At 52.9% G+C, this 20,745-nt stretch overlaps 2 protein-coding genes across 2 annotated transcripts in view; one reads left to right on the forward strand and one right to left on the reverse strand.

The window, feature by feature from the left end:
* Positions 1–5,221, forward strand: part of Pdxk (pyridoxal kinase) — a 29,471-nt gene extending 24,250 nt beyond the window's left edge. Inside the window, exons 9-11 of the mRNA XM_008827384.3 lie at positions 287–423; positions 3,126–3,192; positions 3,455–5,221. Of these exons, the coding sequence (XP_008825606.1) occupies positions 287–423; positions 3,126–3,192; positions 3,455–3,567 (317 nt within the window). The 3' untranslated portion in view covers positions 3,568–5,221. The remainder of the gene's footprint in view (positions 1–286; positions 424–3,125; positions 3,193–3,454) is intronic.
* Positions 5,222–14,865: 9,644 nt separating this feature from the next.
* Positions 14,866–17,881, reverse strand: Cstb (cystatin B). The gene is made up of 3 exons (XM_008827385.3): positions 17,691–17,881; positions 15,500–15,601; positions 14,866–15,192 (listed from the first exon to the last, which is right to left on the reverse strand). Exons 1-3 carry the CDS (start codon positions 17,754–17,756, stop codon positions 15,064–15,066), a joined length of 297 nt encoding a protein of 98 aa, XP_008825607.1. The 5' UTR covers positions 17,757–17,881; the 3' UTR covers positions 14,866–15,063.
* Positions 17,882–20,745: the final 2,864 nt, after the last annotated feature.

Here is a 20,745-nt window from a genome sequence, read left to right on the forward strand (position 1 = left end):
GCTGTTGGTGACTGAATTCATACCCACCAGCTCCAGTGAGCATTTCTGATACACAAGGGTGTGGACATGTGTGTACACAAGAGGTGGCAGCGGAGGGCAGGGTATGACTGCACTGAACCCCGGGCTCCTGAGGGATGCCAGGCTATGCCCTGTGTGACCACCCCAAGGACAGACAGTGCTGATGCTCCTGTCACTTCAAAAGTGAGGAACAGTTGGGCTGACCGGTTCCCACTTGTCTGGCTGAGAAGTCTCAGGTCTAGTAACCTGACTTGTCTACTTCTCCCAGAGAGGCCTGATGGCTCCACGGTGACCCAACGCATCCGGATGGACATGCGCAAGGTAGACGCGGTCTTCGTGGGCACTGGAGACCTCTTTGCTGCCATGCTCTTGGCGTGGACACACAAACACCCAGACAATCTCAAGGTCAGCTGCACACACTGTTGCCCTCCACAGCCGCCCCTGAGCACCTGTGGAGAGCTGGTTACTATGGTCCAAAGAGCGAGAGGAAGGGCAGGTTTAGCAGGGGCCTGGGCCTGAGCACCAGCCAGAGAGAGGTTGGAAGTGTGCGGCCAGCTGCAGGCTCAGGAACCCACCCTGTCAGTCTTTTCCTGCCAGTCTCTTCCCTTTGGAAAGTAAGGGTATCGCAGCTTCCGGTGGACAGATCAGTCCAGGTTGTTTCTGGCTGTGTAGTCGTTGCCTGACGTGACGGACCTAGCCCTGGGGACCAAGACCAGGAGGCCGTGGATGGCAAGCTCAGGGAGGCTCTTTGCTGTCAGACCCGGTGTGGAGATGGTTCTTTCTATGGGTTGTGTGTTCAGGGGCTGCCGAGCAGCGTGAGCTGGCTGGGACTGCTTTGTGTACCAGGGGTGGGACCTTTATAACCATTGCCTCTTGTATCTCTGATGTCCTGCCCTGTGTGCAGAAAAGTTGCACCATCACTTGTTAGATGAGCTGGCTGGGACTGGTTTGTGTACCAGGGGTGGGACCTTTATAACCATTGCCTCTTGGATCTCTGATGTCCTGCCCTGTGTGCAGAAAAGTTGCACCATCACTTGTTAGTGGGTCATTGCTGTCTGATGCCCCAGTGCATCCTCCTCCAGTATTAAGAGCAGAGTTGTGAGCTCGGTGTGGTTGCGCACACCTTTAATCCCAGCACTTGGAGGCAGAGGCAGGTGGATCTCTCTGAGTTCAAGGCCAGCCTGGTCTACAAAGTGAGTTCCGGGACAGCTGGGTCTACAGAGAGACCCTGTCTCAAAAAGACCAAACAAAAAAACCGAAGAGCACCGTTGCAAGGACTGTGGTAGAGCACTTCCTGGCACACACAGGGCCTGGGGATCCAACCCTAGTGTAGCAAATCCAAAAGGCAAGCAGGGTTCAAACCTCTGAGCAGACTGCACACCCTTGGTGTCCCTCGATACATGTGCCTGGGGGATGGGAGGGCACAGTCGGGTGGGGCTTGCCTGCCTTTAGAATCTAGGGAGAGAGATGGCCCGGGAAAGAGAAAGAACTCCCACCCCGTCACAGCTGGGTCACTCAACGGAAATTGTCGGAAGTTGGGACCTGACCGTGGGGTCCCTGGAACTGTCTTTGCCCGGCACCTCCCGCCCCTCAAATCAGGAAGTGACTCTGAACAAGTCTCTGACTCCACGTCTGTATGATGGAGAGGGAGACTGGCCTTCACGTGTCGAGCATGGTGGAAACCCAGAATTCAGGCCAGAGTGTTCAGTTCCTTTTCCTGCCTCCCTGGGCAGAGACGACCCAGACCTGCTCTGTGTAATTTTCAGCAGTGGAGGCTTCCTTTGGGCCAGGGCCATGGAAACGTGTCGGCTGGCACCCAGAAGAGCCTCGTTATGGGCATCCCAGCTAAGCCCTGGTTCAGCCAATCCAGTGGCAGGGAGTACAGGGTGAGTGTGCAGGGCCTGCTGAGCCCCCGGCCTCTGACCTTCAACTCCAGTGGCTTTGGCTGAGTTTAGGACAGGAACTCTTTCCCCTATAGAGGTTTTTTGTTGTTGTTGTAAATTTTAAAAAAATTGATATTTATTTTGGGAGCTGGAGAGATGGCTCAGAGGTTAAGAACACTGGCTGTTCTTGCAGAAGACCCGGGTTCGGATCCCAGCACCCACATGGCAGCTAACAGCCGTCTGTAACTCCAGTTCCAGGGGATCTGACAGCCTCTTCTGTCCTTGGGGGCATTGCATGACACGGGGCACTGACCTACATACAAGCAATACACGCATACACATAAAATAAAAATAAATTATATTTATGTGTATGAGTGTTATGCCTGCATGTGTGTAAGTGCACCTGTGTCGTGCAGTGCCCCCAAGGACAGAAGAGGCTGTCGGATCCCCTGGAACTGGAGTTTCAGATGGTTGTTAGCCGCCATGTGGGTGCTGGGATTCAAAAGTGGGTCTTCTAAAAGAGTACCCAGTGCTCTTAACTGATAAGCCATCTCTCCAGCCCAGTCCTATAGGCTGTTTATAACTAATTACTAGGAATTCTCATCAAACACCTACTGTGTGCCAGATGTGCACAGTAGTGGCAGGCCTCCTAAGAGTCATCCTTCCCAAGAGATGTCTCAGTCCATGGGGAAGTGATTGATATAATGCAGCATTCACTTAGCTCTCTTTCCACTACTGTGATGAAATACCTGAGATCATCAATATATAAAGAAGAAAGGTTTCTTTCCATTTATGGCTTCAGAGGTTTCAGTCCATGGTGGGATGGCTTTTGGGCCTGTGGCCACATCATGGTGGGGGCCAGGAAGCAAAGAGAGGGGAGAGGAAGAAACACCATCTCCTTCAAGGACTCACTCCCAAGGACCTAAGGCCCTTGCACCAGGCCCCATCTCCTGAAGGATCCATCCCCTCCAACAGCACCTCAGGCAGGGGGCCAAGCTGTTAGCAGGGCTTTGGAGGAAGGACATTCCAAATAAAAGCAGGGCAGCTCTGGAGAGGGCTCTCTTGCAGTCAGTCCCCTGGGGACCCAGCTGTGTCCAGTGGGAACGTGGGTGACAATGGAGCCGCCAGGCTTCTGTGACTCTGGCAGCTGGCGCTTGGGGGATCTCTCCTGGACAGTGATGCTCAGCCCAGGTAGGCCTAGGCACAGTGTCTCTGTCCCCACAGGTGGCCTGTGAGAAAACCGTGTCTGCCATGTATCATGTGCTGCAGAGGACCATCCGGTGTGCACAAGGTACTGTCAGCCTGCTCTGTGCTCTGCCTTGTAGAGAGGTGGGGGGAGGGAGGGAGGAGAGAGTTCCCCTGCAGCTCCTGCATCCTGCTGCCTGTTAGAAGTGAGGCAGCAGGTGGGGGCGGGTTATGCCCCTTTGGAAACAGCGGAAGTGGGAAGCAATTGGATGTGGAAAGTGACCACTGTGGGGAGGGGCCTGGGCAAAGGCAGGGGAAGGAGGCCCCACTTTGTGTCCACCTGCTCTGATCCTCCACGTCTTCTGCAGCCCAGGCTGGGGAAGGACGGAAGCCCAGCCCAGCCCAGCTGGAGCTGAGGATGGTCCAGAGCAAGAAGGACATAGAGGACCCAGAGATCGTCGTGCAGGCCACGGTGCTGTGAGGGCCACACACTCCCACCCCTGACGCACAGCACGCTGGTGTCTCTGTTTTCGTCCCTGTGAAAAGCTGTAACGTCTGCCTTAGAGCCATGATCGAAACTTGACATTTTGTTCTTTCATGAGTGTCGGGTATCGGCCGATCTCAATCGTGAAAATGTGCCATTGTGCTTTTTAAAGTCACAAAGCCGTCACAGAAATGTGTTATTCGAAAGCCAGGTGCCCTCCCCCTGAGGCTCCAGGTCTCCTGACCGCCCCCACATCCGCCTGCTCAGGGGTGTCCTGTGTGGGTACATGGCGAGTGGGTGGGGGAACAGGTCCTGTTGCCTGTGGACTCTCCATTGGACCGCTGGCCGCCATTGCCCCCAGATCCCTGACCCTGTGTGGGTTGGGCCTGCAGCAGCATTGTATCTCTGAGGTTGGGTCGGGTCTTAATGTTGGCATCTGGCAGAATTATGCCAGATATCTTCGTGGCCATTCTGGTCTAACCCTCTGTTCCTTTCATTAGTTTCTGTATCTTACTTTGCTGCTCTTTGGGTCTCCGGGGATGCCGGATTTTAGATGACTGTTGAACTGTGGGAAGGTTTCTTAGCCTTGTGCTTCCCCATGCTTGGTGTGCACACAAGCGTGTAGTCACTGTGACGGGGACCTTTCCAGGGCCCAGAAAGTTCCAGGGCTTCTACAAGCCTCTTGGGTGTCAGCAGGCCCTCTTGTAACTTGGGAACAACTACTGAGAATCTGACCAGATGGGGGCGCTGCTGGGCCCAGGACAGCTTGGAAACTTCAGAGAAGGTTGCTGCATTGGGCTCCTGGGTGGAACCCAGCCCACAGACAGACAGGGACAGAGGGGCAGGGGTGCTGCCTGTTTCCCAGTGGCATATTGGTTCTGTATTCAGTGCCCACCACTCGCTGAGGGGCAAGAGGGCCTTGGTGAAGCCAGCTAGCTCCATCCCGCCCTCCCTGCCCCCAGAAGTTGTACTTCTATAGGGAGCTCTTGGTACTATGGGGCAGGGCAGTCCTCAGGCCCCTGCAGTAGATTGTGGCATGTCCACTGCTCAGGGGTGACCTCTGTGTCTCCACTGTGTCTCCACTGTGCTTAATAGTTTGGGGTCCCTAAAGCATGTCTGTGACTGGGATGGCCCATCTTTGACCTTGATCCCAGAACCTGCTTCAATTTCTCTGTACCTCAGGTCAATGTAGATTTACCTCTCCTGGGAACCACAGGCAGAGGAGAAATGGAGAGACTGGAGCAGGTGGGAAGCACACTGTGGCCCCCAGGAGAGCAGGTTCTCCAGGGGTGCCTGGCTCCAAGCCCCATACATCTAAATACGGTTCCAGTGTCTCCCCTTCCAGAGCATATTCAACCTGTTAAAACGCCCAGGACAGAGACGCTAGTCCACATGGGATCAGTGCTGGTCCACCTCCATTCCCCCACCCAGCTCACATTCTGAGCCTCTTGTTAATCACAAGCAGGACAAAAGGCCCTGCAGGCAAAGGCACTGCCGCCAAGCCTGACAACCTGAGTCCAATCCCCAGGGCCCACATGATGGAAGGAGAGAACCAGCTTCCAAAAATTGTCCTCTGACCCCCCTCACATGCGGCATCTGTGTTTCTGCCACACCCCTCCCACTAAATAAATAAATGTAATTTTTAAAACTAGTTGCCAGGCATGGTGTTGCACACCGTTAATCCTAGTCTTTGGGAGGCAGAGGCAGTCTGGTCTACATAGTGAGTTCCAGGCCAGCTGGAGCTACAAGGAGACCTTGTCTCAAAAAACAAATAAAAAATAAAACTAACCTGTTGATCGGTACTCCTTGGCCCAAGCTGGCTGGCTCTCTGGCATGTAAGGAATTTCCTTGACTCAATGGCAGGCCTCCAAACCAAGGGCCTTGAGGACCAGGAGGTAGAAGGCCACAGTTAGCAGCCTGGCAGGCAGGGCCTGAGCTGTGCTAGGGCCTTTCACAGTGAAACCCCATCACTGCCACATAGAGATCAGGAAACACCACCTTGCCAGCAAGGAGGAGAGCCTCCTTTTCTTCTCTTTTAAGATGTTAAAAGCAGGCTGGAGAGATGGCTCAGTTGGTAAAGTGCTTGCTGTGCAAACAGGACTAGAGTTCAGTTCCCAGCAGCCTTGTAAAGCTGAGTGTGTGAATACCCACCTGTAATCCCAGCCCTGTGGAGGTGGACTTAGGAGGGGTCCCTGAGGCTCACTAGCCAGCAAAAACGGTGAGCTCAAGACATCAGATGTTGACCTCTGGCCTTCACACATATGCACACATACGAATATGTACACATGCCTACACCACACATGCACAAAAAAATGTTGAGAGCAGGCAGAGGGTTGGAGAAAGCCTGTGTGAGTCTACTGAGATCTGTCCCCTGGCAGAGCAGTGCTGGGTGTGGTGCTTCTGGGAGAGCAGGGGACCTTCAGGACCCAGGATGACTCCTGTCAGCACAGCCGGCAGATGATTAGCTCTGGCTGTAGCCGGGAGCTAATGGGGGTGGGGAGAACTCTTACTTGCTTACGTTGCAGGATGCATGCCCTGCCACAAGTACTCCCTCTAAATTTCTGAACTCAGGCGTATCTGAAAATTTCCCTCCTGTCTGTGTCTATGGGGCCCAGAGGACAGTGAGCTCAGACACGTGACTAAGCAGAAGGAACTGGGGCTCTGAGCAAACACAGCTTACTGAGCACGCGGCTGTACAGAAACACCTGGGAGGACAGGGTCGGGGTCTGAATGGGACCTGCCGAGCGGAACTCTGCTCTGCCACTCCCACAGGGACGGATGTCTCCTGACCCAGTAGAGGCCTTGGGGGAGTCGATGCACCCTTCCCATCCAGTGGGGCAGCCTGGGCATCAGTGGTGGTGGTAATAGCTTGGATCCAAATTAGAACTGACTGTTGCTTTCATTTTCCATAGTTTAGTTACACAGTTTATTTTGAAATGAGGCTGCTTTAGCCCAGTGTTGCCTCTTTATCACTAGGGGTACAGCCTTTTAATACTGTCTTAATCCAGCTCTTTAAACCTCCTGGAGAGCTTAAGAGGGACATACAGCATATTCTTTTCAGATCAGTTTTAAATAATTGCTTGGTCCTGTCGTGTGCCTATCTTCTGAAATATGTGTGAGTGTGAAAGTGACGCTTTGTTTCACATCTGTCCTCATGACTTGTGAGAGCCCGTTTTTGAAATGATTTTGCCGTGGGTGGAGCCAGGCTTGGCCTCACTGTGCTGTGTCAGGTATTTTAAGACAGGGGGCTAAAGGTTCCTGGTATGACATCACCACCACCACCTGGGATAAGAGAATGATGCCATGTTACAGAGCTCAGTCCCTTCCCTTCTGCATTGCTGAGGAAGGAAGGCAAGTCCCTCCGAAGCGGAGACTGCTGTGGTCTTGGGAAGGAGGCAGGTTGGCCAGTGCAGCTCGGAGCCCTTTGTCTTGCTCCTGGACAGCTCCTGACCCCCGTGCCCAGCTCCGATTGCTTCAGACTTCACTGTCTTCAGTTGAAAAGTGCAGGAAAGAAAGGGAGTGTGTTCTGGCCTTGAGCGCTTCTCCTGGCCTTCCTGCCCTTTGAGGGCCTGCCTGCTTGGGAGCATCGACATTCATATTTACGCTGATCTCCGGTACCCCGTGACCGCAGGCCCGGCAGTGCTGCCCAGCTGCTCCCGCCAGCCCCTTCATGTGCCTTTCCTTATGGGCAAGGCATCTGTGGGTCCCGCATTTGAATAGACAGGCAGGGATATGGGGCTCTGCTGGCTCCCAAATTCCACTTTGCCCTCAGGAGAGTGCAGTTGCTGGGTGCGCCCATCTCTGGCTGCCAGCTGGAGGGGCCTCATGCAGTTACTTGAACTGAGACATCTCAGAAAGCCAGGTCTGTCTGAGGAGCAGTCCAGGTGGACGCTGACCACGGGACCCAACAGTGGGTGATCAGAGGGGTGCCCCAGAGCAAGGTGGCTCTGGAGGTCCAGTTAAGACTGCTGGTTCTGTAGAGTAGGCAGTGAGCTAAGGAAGGCTTGAACTTAGGCCCAGCAGTTCTGAGTGAATATCACTCTGTGATGGAGGAGCGCCCATCCACATGCAGGGTACGGCCTGGTGTGCATGTGCAAATCCTGTATGATCTTTGTTCTTCCTCTGGCAGATGCAGATGCTGGAAGATCTATTGGGTTGGTTTTCAGCATGTAAATCTTACTGTTAGAATCCGAATTTTGGGTCTGTGCAAACCTCACGGTGTGTGGGAGAGGTCAGTGTCCCTAACTTTGCATGACAGCCCTGGTAGCCGCTGTTTGAAGTTCACAGTTGCTGAAGTTAGGTGCATTTTATAGTCTGTGTGTGTCTCCCATTGACTCTGGTTTATTCTCTTTATTTTATTTTATTTTATTTTATTTTATTTTATTTTATTTTATTTTATTTTATGTGTGTACATGTATTGCCTGAATGTAGGTAAGTGCACCCATGTCATGTAATACTTGCGGAGGTCAGAAGAGGCTGTCAGATCCCCTGGGACTGGAGGACGTTATGTGTATGCGTGTACTGCCTGCATGTAGGTAAGCGCACCCATGCTCTGCAATGCCCGAGGAGGACAGAAGAGGCCATCGGATCCCCTGGAGCTGGAGTTACGGACAGTTGTTAGCTGCCATGTGGGTGCTGGGATTCGAACCTGGGTCTTCTGCAAGAACAGTCAGTGTTCTTAACCGCTGAGCCATCTCTCCGGCCCAACTCTGATTATTCTTGATGCAGACATTTCCTGTTTTAAATATGCCAAGATTAATTAAAATAACGTCTTATATTCCGTACTCTGCCTTCACTGCAACCCCGTATATTTATTTGCTCCCAGAATAATATGAACTCTAACAGTGTTTTAAATTTTTACATTCGTAGACAATTGCCAGGCATGGTGGTGCACACATGCAGTTCAATACTCTAGAGGCTGAGGCAGGAGGATAGCAAGCTTGAGGTCACACGGAACTGTGGAACAAGACTGTGTCCCTAAAACACGTGTGCGCTCTCAAACACACACACACACACACACACACACACACACACACACACACACCAACAAAAAAATTATTCCTGGAGGATTTTTTAAATTCTTATTTATGGCAGGCTAAAAAGATGCTTTAAAGGTTTCCTTGCTGTCTGAACCAAGCAGGAGCATGTCCTCTAGTAGGAGGCTCCCTCTCCCATGTCTTACTGCCCTGCCTGGGGCTCAGTCCTGAGGAACCCCCACTTCAGGATGGTGATGGTGAACCATGCTCCTAAATACTGGCCTCTCCTTTTCCTTCCCGCAGCTTATTGTGGGGCAGTTTCTGGTCTTTCTGCAGCAGAACGCCCATTTCAGGCAGAAAAGTCCCTCCTGTGGCCAGGGGCCCCTCAGCCTAGCCAGGTTAGAGCTGAATAGCAAGCCCGGACTGCCTCTGCCCTGCAGCTTTAGGTGGGTGGGAACAGAAGAGAGAGCCTGCCACTCAGACCTCCATGCTTGGGAGCTCCCCCAAAGCCGTAGCCATGTCCATCTGCCTATAGAGCCAGCAGCCCCCACAAAGGCAGGCTGAGATGTTGGGTAATATATGGCCACACCTCACTACCTGTCCCCGCAGTCATTTAGTCCCAGTGAAGACAGGCCGAGGTGTCTTGATCCTTTTTCTGACCAGAGCTGGTAGCTTTGGAAACCTCTGGAGCTATATTCCCACTGGGGACCTGGTGCCTGACAGGAAGAAGGAATGACGGGGCACAATAGAGAGCCCAGAGGCTTGGCAAACCCTTTGAGCATCCCACAGAGCTGGAAAGCGGAAACAAAACTCCCTCAAAGTTCAGGCTGGGCACATTCCCACAAAACATCTAAAACTTCCAGATGATGGAGCGGGGGTGAATTCTTCGCTTACGTAGCCCTTGAAGGATGAGATGTGGGTGACGTCATGAATGCTCTTAGCTTCATAGCTGCCTAAATTCCCAGGATTTTACCCTTGTGCTGTAAATTTGGACCAATTGGGAGAGGGGCGCTCCCACGGGGGTCACCAACCCTGCTCATCTTTCCCAGAGATGAGCACAGTCTTTTGGAGGCTCCTGGCCTTCGGAACAAAGCACAGGGGGCCCGCAGCCCCTGCTGCGCAGGAGGGACGTACTCTGGGCTCAAGTGGTCCTTAGCCTGAGTCTCCCAGCCCTGCTGTCCCCTGTCAGTGTGTTCATAGATGTATCTGTCAGCGCTGTGTAGCTGTGTCTGTTTTGTGCTGGTTTGTTGATATCTATGATTATCCACAAATAAATATTTTCAATGCAGTTTTGTCAGTGTGATCATTTCCCCGGTAGGTAGAACTCCATTTATTACCCGTGTGCTCCTCAGCCTGCCCAGCATGGTTACCGTTGCAAATGGGGAGTGACTGATTACCTAAAGAATACTCTTCACAGGAAAAGGTGAGCCTTGTCTCACCTACGGTGGCCCACATGCCCTCGTCCTTCACTCTGTCCTCCTTGGGGGCTGTCTAGTGTTTGAGGGGCAGCCCTGGGGTGGGGGCTTGGAGATGGAAGAGCTTCCCAGCCTCCCCTTGCCAGGTGCTGAGGACCAGTCATTGGCCATAGCATCCCTGGTACCACCTGGCTCCATGCAGCAGTGACATGGAATGCGACTAGCCTGGCAGTACCAGGATCCCATGACTTGTCCATGTCCTTGTGTGTAAAGCCTCAGAGGCAATCCAGCAAGTGGGCCTGAATGAAGGCAGGGCTGGGAGAGGAGATCCCCATCACCAGAAAGACCCTAATGTGAGGACTGTGCAGGAGAGGGGCAGGGACTGGGCAGAGCACTGTGGCCTCTTAATGCAGTCTATTCTGTGCCCACAGATGACAGCCACTTCCAGGTTCCTATGCTGCTGGATACACCAGTCTGCTCCCCTGCTCACTGCCACCCAGAGCCATGATGCTGGTGATGAGTGTCCTGCGACTGCCTCACCGATGTCCAACAACAGATACATCTGTTCATTTACAGTTCCAGAGGCCAGAGGCCTACAAGTTGGGTGTCGGAGCTGGCTCCTTCTGGAGGTCTTGCCACATCTTGAAGTCATAGAATCATTGGCTCTTGGCCCTTTCTCCATCTTTAAAGTCAAAAGTAGCATTTTTTCACCTCTTAAAACTCAGGCCCTCCTGCCTCCTCCTCATAAGAACCGTGGACACTGGGCCTCTCAGATACCCCGGGATTGCCTCCCTCTTGTGACCTTCAATTAATCCCATCAGCAGAGCCTCTTTGCCACCCAGGTTCCGGGAAGAGATGTGGGCATCTTTGGAGGCCATGACTCAGCCAGCAGGCCACATCCTGAGGCAAGCATGGGGTAGGGTAGAGTCCCGACTGGGTTACCTTTCTGCTTCCAAGGATCTGATCCAGACATCCCACTGAGACTCTTACTCATCTCAAGGACACCCTAGACCTCCCCTGATATAGAGGGGAAGGTTGACTTCAAGTACATGTGGCTCGGGGTTTCCAAGTAGATGCTTGGGCCAGAAAGCCAAAGCCAAAGTGTCTAGCCAGTGGTGAGGGAAATGAGGGGCCATCTACACTGCCAGAGCAAGGACAGAAAGGAGAGAGACGGGGAGTAGGAAAAGTAGGCACCCAGGGTTTGTGAGATGTGTTGCTGGGCCTCATGACACTGTCAGCAGGGTCTGGCCATACATCTCCCCTGCATGTCCAGCCCTGTAGGTTTTCACTCCCATGAGTACCTGTCCCAGCTCTTGCTGAGCCCAACACTGACTACCCAGTGTTCCCTTGCCTCCTGATAGGATCTTCCTGGTTCAGCTCTGTATGAGGGCGGGGAGCCTCAAGGCCTGGCCAGTGTCTGCCAGGCCCAACTTTCCTGAAGCCTCTAGGATCATATCCAATAGTGCCTTGCCCTGTCTGGAATTCCACCTACACTGTTGTGAGGAGGCAAGGATTAGGACTGCAGGCTTGGTTGTCTGCCAGTACCCTCCTCCAGCGGCAGGTCCAGGCCCTCAGTCCTGTCCTGCTGTCCCTGAACCATGGTTCTATCCACACATAGGACATCTCCTTGACACATCTACACCCCAGCCAGGGAAGCAGGAGCAGCTGGCACTACATCTTGGTCTCCTTATTGTGATATAACTCACATCATACTGGGTCACCCATTCAAGATGTGCGGTCAGGATCTGGCTATAAAGGTGGGACTGTGCAGAAGGAGTAAGATGAGACCAGGACAGTTGTCCTGCATGCCCAGTGGTGTCCCTGAAACTCAGGATGTCATTCTTTGTTTCTTTGGTGGATTTTTTTTTTTTTTTTTTTTTTGGTCTTTATGAGACAAGGTCTCCCTGTAGCCCCATCTGGCCTGGAACTCACTATGTAGACCAGTTTGGTTTTTTGTTTTTACTTTTTGAGACTTTTTGAGAGAGGCCTGGCACTCACTCTAGAGCAGACTGGCCTCAGTCTCACAGAGATCCGCCTGCCTCTGCCTCCCGAGTGCTGGGATTAAAGGTGTCACTCTTTGTAATAAGATCTTTACAAATATTAGTTGGATGGGAAGGAACTCGTGTGGTACAGTAAACAGCTAAAAACATGTGGCTGGAGAGGTCATAGATCCTAGAGAAAAACCTACATCTGTCACATTCCTACACAAATACAATTTCTTACTGTATGCTAAATATGGATCCTTATATTTACGGACAAGTGTAGCTCTCACCACTCATCAAAGAAAGCTTCTTTTTGCAGCAGATGGAGATTATTACAGAGTTCTACACTGGTCAAACACAGAGATTAAGTGTCTGTGAGCTGCCCAGCCCTGTGACACATCTACAATGCGACCTCTACACCTAAGGCTCACGGGACATAGGGGACAAGGGGCAGGGAGAAAACTAGTGCATCCTCAACTCTCACCAGCAAAGCCTCCTCATTTAACAGAAGGTGATTAACACAGAAGGCTACAACGGGCCAAAATGTAGAGAATAAGAGGCTGCAGAGTGCAGTCCCTGCATAGGACTCATATTAAACCTCTGCCACCCAGGCTGAGGGAGCATTGCAGAAGAGGGGCAGAAAGACTGTAAGAGCCAGGGCTGGTGGACGACCACAAGGAAACAGTTTTCCAGGCTTCCGGGAACACGCTCGTATGAACTTACAGCAGTGGTGACAGCGTGCACACGACTCAAACCAGACAAAAACCCAGCGCAGAAGTGGGGAAATGGGTTAGAAGTCCCGACCTTCGTTGAAGAAGTGTTGGCAGCTGGTCACTGCCGGGTGAGGGAGAGTTAGTCTTTAAGAGAGTGATGCTAGACAGGCTGACCAGGCAGCTGATCACTACTGGATGAGAGGGAGGTGGTCTTCTTTAAGAGAGTGATGCTAGACAGGCTGACCAGGCAGCTGATCACTACTGGGTGAGGGAGAGTTCGTCTTTAAGAGAGTGATGCTAGACAGGCTGACCAGGCTCCAGTGAATGGACTCACACTGACGGATGTTTGGGGACACAAATTTGACTCAATAAGCCTTAACATATATGACAGAATGCTTGGGATCTGGTGGGGGGTATCTAGGGTCTAAATATGATCAAGATGTAGGAAATGCACAAAAATTAAATAAATTTTCTTTTTGGTCTTTTTGAGACAGGGTCTCCCTGTAGCCCCAGCTGTCCTGGAACTCACTATGTAGACCAGGCTGGCCTTGAACTCACAGAGATCCACCTGCCTCTGCCTCCCCAGTGTGCCACCACATCCAGCCCTTTTTTAATGTTTTTCTTTTTGAGACCAGGTCTGGGATAAAGGCTCCTGAGACTGTCCATCTGTGGTCTACCCATGGTTCTTTGGCATGAAAGCCAGTAAGACAGGCTGTCTGTGGCCCCACCAGCCCCTCAGCATAAAGACACTCAGCTTGGGGAAAAAAGGGAGCTGAGAAACAGGGACGGCTGTGAGCTTTGCCTAACCAGACAAGCAAGGGCGAGCTGTGCTTGGGGAGTCTGGGCACTGGGCTGTGTCCCTGCCTCACAGGGGCAGAAACGGAGTTAACACCGCTTCCAGGCAGCATTAAGCGCCTAAGTGTGCTGGTAGTGGAGCCGTTCCATCCTCCAGGTCTGCGATTTTGTCCCTTGCACAACATAGATCCAGTTAATTAGTGTGGTATTATCACTTGCCTAAGGAGAATCTAACCTCATCCAATCGGCTGCTCCTAACAGCAGACATGGCAGGAGGGTGTGGTGGCACCACCTGGCTTCTCTCCCAGCTGCTAAGCACATCATTAGCATCTCTGGATGCCTCACCAGGACTCTGGGATACACTTTAGCCTGTCCGGCACACAGCCACCCTGCTCAGCCAGAGTGGGAGCATGGGGTGCTCACTGAGACTCTGGATGCTTGAGGGCTGATGACAAATGCTCTGAGGCTGTTATGGTAGGGTACCCCTCTTTATGGTAGGGCACCCCCTCTTTATGGTAGGGTACCCCCTCTTTAGCACATTCTCAGTGTGCCAACCTCTCAGGTCCAGTGGATTTACTCAAAATCTTTTATGTTGGGAGACTGAGGCTTGGGGACAGAGCCTGGAGCTCAGGGGACAACCTATGGTGAGCACTAAGATGCTAAGGTGGGTGCCTGGTGTGAACCCCGACTCTCCCACCTAGCTGCTGTGGTTTGAGAGACTCTGGTCACTCCAGTACCTTGGAGCAGAAAGACCTGCTCAGAATAGCTCAAGCCCTGCCTCTCGTAAGGTGTCCCACCAGCTGGGTAACATTGGTCTTGAATTAACTTTGGGTTTTTGCAATGCTGGGGATCGAACATGCTAGGCCAGCACTCCACTGCTGAGCCACACCCTTGCCCTTTACCAGTTTATAAATGGTAAAAGTGCTTGCTGCTAAGCCTGATGACCTGAGTTCAATCCCAGGGACCCACATGGTAGTAGAAGAGAACCAACTCCACCAGGTTGTTCTTGACCTCCACATGCGCACTGTGGCATGTATGCCCTCACATACATGCACATACACACAGATGAATGTTTAAAAATTAAAATTTTAGGGGCTGGAGAGATGGCTCAATGGTTAAGAGCACTGGCTGCTCTTGCAGAGGACCCAGGTTCAATTCCCAGCACCCACATGGCAGCTAACAACCATCCATAACTCCAGTTCCAGGGGATCTGACAGCCTTTTCTGACCTTTGCATGCATTGCATGACACAGGTGCACTTACATATATGCAGGCAATACATATGAATATTTAATTAAAAATGTTTTTTAATTAAAATTTTAAAATAAAAAATGAAATAACCTGCCCCTTCTTAGCAAATCTACATTGTGATTTCTGATAAAGGGAAAACTTCAAAATGAAAGAGACAATTTGTATAGACTCTCAAAACATATATTTAGAGATAGATCATATATAGCATTCTGAAAATGACTGGAAGGGAAAAAAACCCCACAATAGTTTGGAAGCTGCGGAACCCTACCCCCTCCATTACAGAGGCACCACAGAGGGGTCTGTACGTCATGGTCCCAAACACAGACTGAAACAATGAAGTATTTGGCACAGGGACTGAGAAATTAGAAGTAGGTCAGTTCATCGTGTTTCTCCTTGTTGGTCTGGTAGGCAGCCAAGGTCAAGGGCTTGTTTTCATGAGGGAGAGCCTCAAACACCCTCAAGTGCACAAATTTATCATCACCAACGTCAACCTGGAGATAGAAAGGGAGGCCAGTGAGAACTGGTGGTCTCAGTCCCCAGGCTCAATTGAGCCTCAGAGTAGCTGAGCTAGTGTAGATTACCAGGCACAGGGCTAGTGACAAGTCCTGTCTCCTCCATTAAGGGCAGGGACCCTGGAACCCCACACTCATTCTCTCAGAAGCCTTAGGTGCCCTCCTAAGAGGTGACACACTCACCCGTGCACATGGCACACTGCTCCTCAGGAGGGGGGCAGGTGCAGGCCCCTGTGCACTCTGAGACTGTGCCCCAGTCTTTCCCAAGCCACGACTTAGCACCCACCTTGATGAAGTAGTTGGTGCCAGCCACCACCTGGCTCTTGAAGGACACAGCTTTAAAGACGGTGAACTTCTGGTTTTCTTTCTCTTCAAGCTGGTGCTTTACCTGCCAGGTGGACGGGAAAGGAAGCACTTAGCCTCGGCAGCAGGTGCCTCCCTGTCTGCTGGCCTCGACACCACTGCCCTCACAGCTGGGGACATGAAGCTGTTGGCTTTAGTGATAAAAAGTAGAACACGGGCCAGGCGTGGTGGCACACGCTTTTAATCCCAGCACTCGGGCGGCAGAGGCAGGCAGATCTCTGTGAGTTCAAGGCCAGCCTGGTCTACATAGTGAGTTCCAGGACAGCTGGGGCTACAGGGAGGCCCTGTCTCAAAAAGAAAAAAAAAAAAAAAAAAGTAGAACACGGGATGGAGAGGCGGCTCAGTGGTTAGGAGCAGATACTGTGGTCTTGACTTTGGTTCTCAGCACTCACGTTAGGCAGCCTACAACCGCAGGGAACACCAGCTCCAGGGGATCCAGCGCCTCCAGCCTCTGGACAGCTGCGCTCAGCTGAGGGCACCTGACCCCTCACGCACATATACCTACACACTTACGCATACAATTTTAAAATAGTAAAAATCTTTGTTTGTGAGAAAGGGCCTGCCTGTAACCCTAGCTACAGGGCCTGGAACTCACTATGTGAACCAAGTTGGCCTCAATTGCACAGAGATCCACCTGCCTCTGCCTCCCAAGTGCTGGCTTCTTTTTATTTTTTTATTTTATTTATTTATTTACTTTATTATTTTTATTTTATGTGTATGAGTGTTATGTCTGCATGTAGGTAAGTGCACCCGTGTCATGTAATGCCGGAGGACAGTAGAGGCCGTTGGATCCCCTGTGACTGGAGTTACGGACAGTTGTTAGCTGCCATGTGGGTGCTGGGAATTGAACCCGGGTCTTCTGCAAGAACAATCAGTGTTCTTAACCACTGAGCCATCTCTCCAGCCCCTATTATTACCGTTATTTTTTTTATGATTATGTGGGCATGTGTGTATCTGTTTGTGGGTAAGGTATGTATACCATGTGGGTGCAGGTACCCATGGAATTCAGGAGAGGATCCCCTGGAGCTGGAATTACAGGTAGTTGTGAGCCACCTGATGAGGGTGCTGGGAACTGAACTCGGGTCCTCTACAGGAGCAGTAAGCACTCTTAATTGCTGAGCCACCTCTCCAGCCCACCCACCCCGATCCCATGGTTCATTTTTCATTTTACCCAGGTCCAGTGACAAGAGCGTACATCTGCTCAGGCTGAGTAAGAACTTACGACAGGGACTGCTCACCCTGGCAGGGGAGGGAAAGGAGCAATTCCTCATTTTTAGGGTCTCGTGGGACTGACTCACTCCTCCCTGGCCACTGCAGTTAAGGCACAAACCTCCCAAGGCACCCAACCTGGGACACGCCTGGGGTGGGGTGTCGGGAGAGAAGTTCACCTTTCCTTCTTCTAGCTCAAGACTTTGAACTTCCCTAACTTGTACAGAATCTGCTTTGCTAACAAATACTCGCCCCCCCACACCCCCAATTCACAAACCAACTCCAGAGCACTCACAGCCCCTCCCCACCAGATCTAGCACCTTGCTGCTGATGGAGAGATCGAGACACCAGCAGGTTCTGCCCCTAGCTTTGATGTGGGATGGAATCTCCCACTGTAGACCAGGCTGGCCTCCATCGAGCCTCTTGTTTCACCTGGGCTGGAATTAGAGGACGTGCCTCCTGACGGGGCTAGCCTGGGTTTTACTCCCGGGCTCTAGCCCTGGGAGCTGTGAAGGGCTGGAATTAGAGGACGTGCCTCCTGACGGGGCTAGCCTGGGTTTTACTCCCGGGCTCTAGCCCTGGGAGCTGCGAAGCTCTCTGCCTTTCCTGAACTATTGGGGGCAATCAAGTCCCTCCACCGAACCCAGTGCATATTCCTCAAGACCCAGGTGGTCCTCTAAGCAGCGGCGGACACAGCCCAGACCCTGGGACCCCGAGTCCTCCAGGCAGGACCCCGAGCCCCAGCCACGTGTGCAGCCATGCTCGGAACCCTGCAGGGAGGTTGGGGTGCAGGACCCGGGCTGGGGTGCAGGGCGGTTGGGCTGGGTGCGGGGCCCGGGCTGGGCGCGGTGCTGTCGTCCCCGGGTCCCCTGGTCAGGCAGGCCTGGCCCGGACCGCGGCCTCACCTGGTCGGCGATCTTCTGGGTCTCGGCGGTGGCCGGCTGCAAGGCGGATGGCCCTCCACACATCATCGTGGCGGCAGTGGAACCGGCAGAGCAGGTGGAGAGATTCGGGAGAACAGCGGGGAAACTGGGAACCCCCAGACCCGCCTCCTAGAAGAACCCAGCTCGGCCCCGCCCCGAGCCACGTGACACGGCACCACGTGATTTCAGGGACACCGTTCCCCCCGCCCCCGCTCTCGTCACCCTCCGAGTCACGAGGACCCAGCGGGTGTGGCTGCAGGGTGCGGTCCCCGAGCCTCTTCCCGCCAGGGGCGCTAGGCGGAGGCGAGGCCCTGGGGCGCTAAGCGGGGGCCGGGCCCTGGAATCCCAATTGCACACTGAGCACCGAGGGCAGGGCACAGGGGAGAGTCCCATCCCTTCAACGGATATGGACTAGGTGAACCCTAAGACCGAGCCTTGGTGACTGAGTTGCCCCCTGTCAATGTGGACATGAAGTGGGGCGCCTGGGTGGGTCCCCATCCCTCCTTCCTTTGGGTGGGCATGAGACGGGGACATGGATGGGGACCTAGGAGTCCCGATTCCCGGGTAGTGGACTGGGGGGGCAGTCAGTTCTGGAAGAGCTTGGGGGGAGGGGCGGGCCGTCCAGGTAACGTCTCATGCAGTGGGAATTTACTGTAGTCCCCCATGGTCTGGTGTGGGGAATCTCATTCTTCCAGAATGAATGGACATAGGTTTGTAGGGCTGTAGGACTTGGGGATGCTAGCCCTGCCATTGGGCACAGGGTAGGGTGGTCCAGACCTCATTCTCCTGTGCCCAGCGCGGACTAGGGACGGTGAGGGGCCACTGATGGAGGAGCTTGAAAATTACCTATGGAGAGAGAAGACACCACCACCACCACCCAGACTAGGAGGGGAGTGGGGAAGTGGAGGTAGTCCGCTTGGTCAGGAGCGGCTCTTAATCCACGTCTTCCATGTCCAGGCTGTGCCCACTGGCTGGTGTGGGTCACAGCTGACAAACACCAGGAGCGTGTGACCTGGGACACCAGGAATGACTGAAGTATGCTAGGGGAGGGGGAGGGGTGTGGCAGGCTGGAGTTGGTCCAGGTCGAGTTAGGGGAATTGGAGAAGAGCTTGGTTTGATGGGGTTTGGGTTTAGGATTCAGAGTGAATCATCCAGGAGGGAAGCAAAGGACACCTGTCTATCTGGGTCAGAAGTGGCTCCTGGGTGTTGCTTGGACCAACCTTTCTGGAAGATGCAGCTTTTTCCAGCCCCAGGACTGCCTCCTTAGAACCCAGTGTCCCCATCTGAACCCCCTGCTTTTGATTCTGGCCCCAGCAGGAGCATCCTCTGTGGTGGGAGCTGAACTGGGGGACAGCTGGGGAGAGACTATGGTGATTGAGTAAGGTAGATTCACCTCTGTGAAAATGGAGAGTGCCCTGAGCACAGTGTCAGGGAGGGAGGGAAGGAGAGAGGAGGGAGGGAGAGAGGGAGAGGGAGGGAGGGAGAGAGGGAGAGGGAGAGAGGGAGGGAGGGAGAGAGGGAGAGGGAGAGAGGGAGGGAGGGAGAGAGGGAGAGGGAGAGAGGGAGGGAGGGAGAGAGGGAGAGGGAGAGAGGGAGGGAGGGAGAGAGGGAGGGAGGGAGGGAGGGAGAGAGAAACGAGCTGCTTTCCTCTGCTGCAGCTCATCTATTTCACAGATAGTTTGGCCCATCCCGAGACATCCCTGTGCCTGACTTTGCTGGAGCTGGGTTCCCATGACCTCACTGTACAGTACTAGGGTCACAGATATGGCAGTTAACAAAGACCACCCAATGAAGAAAGTGCCCCATCCCTGCTGGCAGAGATAAACCTAGGGACCTAGGGAGTCTGGTGCACCCTGGGAGGGGTGTCAGTAGTCCCAGGGATTGACTTGAGGATGGCGGTTCACAGTTGGCTGTCCCTGTGCAGGAAGTGGGGGCAGCCTTCAGGAAGCAGCTGTTCTTGGCCAGGCCCTGAGAGCACAGAGCTGGTGTGTAGCTTGCTTATTCCCAGAGCGTCACTGAGAGTCATAGCTCACTTGCCATGTGTGGGCTGTCTGATTCCTGCCTGTGTGTCTGCAATCATGACAGGTCCAGTTCCAGCTGCCACCTGATGAAGCCAAAAGCTGAGTGGCCCAGTGACAGGATAGGAGGAGGCCTTTGTTCAGTTCCATCCTTCAGGGGCCCTGGGTGTCTCATTTTGGCACTAGCTGGATGGGCACCCAAGTGGTCATTCATTCTTGTAGTAATTGGTTTCCTCCTGTGGTTTTGATGTTAGCCGTAGGTCACCAGGGTTCCTGGTATTCCGAGGCCCTGCAGCCTCAAGATCAATGCCTGATTAGGAGGGTGAAGGCTGGTGGTGTTCTTTCATGTGTCCAAAGCTACTTGACTGTTACTTATCTGAGGAGTGAGGCATAGCAAAAAGTGATGGGGTCACTAGTGCAAAGTCAAGTATCCCTTGCTTCACATTCAGGTTTGGGCTGCTTTGTGGAGTGGAAGCTGCAGATCCAGCCCTTGTATGCTCTGCGAATCTCACGTATGGCTAATTGCTGAGCCGCTGAGCTTGCCTGTGCAGATAGAACCAATAACCAGCCCCAAAGGTTTTATCCAAAGGACTAAATGAGTCAATAAGTACAAAACAAAACAAAACAAAACAAAACAAAAAACCATGGGACAGTGCTGAAGATTTAGCTCAGTGGAGTGCTTGCCTGTGATGCATGGAGCCTTGGGCTTGATCTCTAAACACTGGAAAAAACAGGGCTGTAATCCCAGCACTCCGGAGAGGCGGGCGGGGGGGGGGGGGAAGGATCAGAGTCAATAAGTACAAAACAAAACAAAACAAAACAAAACAAAAAACCATGGGACAGTGCTGAAGATTTAGCTCAGTGGAGTGCTTGCCTGTGATGCATGGAGCCTTGGGCTTGATCTCTAAACACTGGAAAAAACAGGGCTGTAATCCCAGCACTCCGGAGAGGCGGGCGGGGGGTGGGGGGAAGGATCAGGAGCTCAAGGGCATCCTGAGCTACATACAGAGTTCAAGGCC

Source organism: Nannospalax galili, unplaced genomic scaffold (assembly GCF_000622305.1).
Source record: "Nannospalax galili isolate Female #2095 unplaced genomic scaffold, S.galili_v1.0 scaffold652, whole genome shotgun sequence".
Classification (NCBI taxonomy): domain Eukaryota; kingdom Metazoa; phylum Chordata; class Mammalia; order Rodentia; family Spalacidae; genus Nannospalax; species Nannospalax galili.

Bases quoted from the DNA above. Each gene is read 5' to 3' on its own strand.
- Cstb (XM_008827385.3), bottom strand. From the start codon at position 17,756: ATGATGTGTGGAGGGCCATCCGCCTTGCAGCCGGCCACCGCCGAGACC. The intron at 15,602-17,690 runs GTGAGGCCGCGG...TCCACCTGGCAG, and splicing joins CCCAGAAGATCGCCGACCAG to GTAAAGCACCAGCTTGAAGA. The intron at 15,193-15,499 runs GTGGGTGCTAAG...TTCTATCTCCAG, and splicing joins GCACCAACTACTTCATCAAG to GTTGACGTTGGTGATGATAA.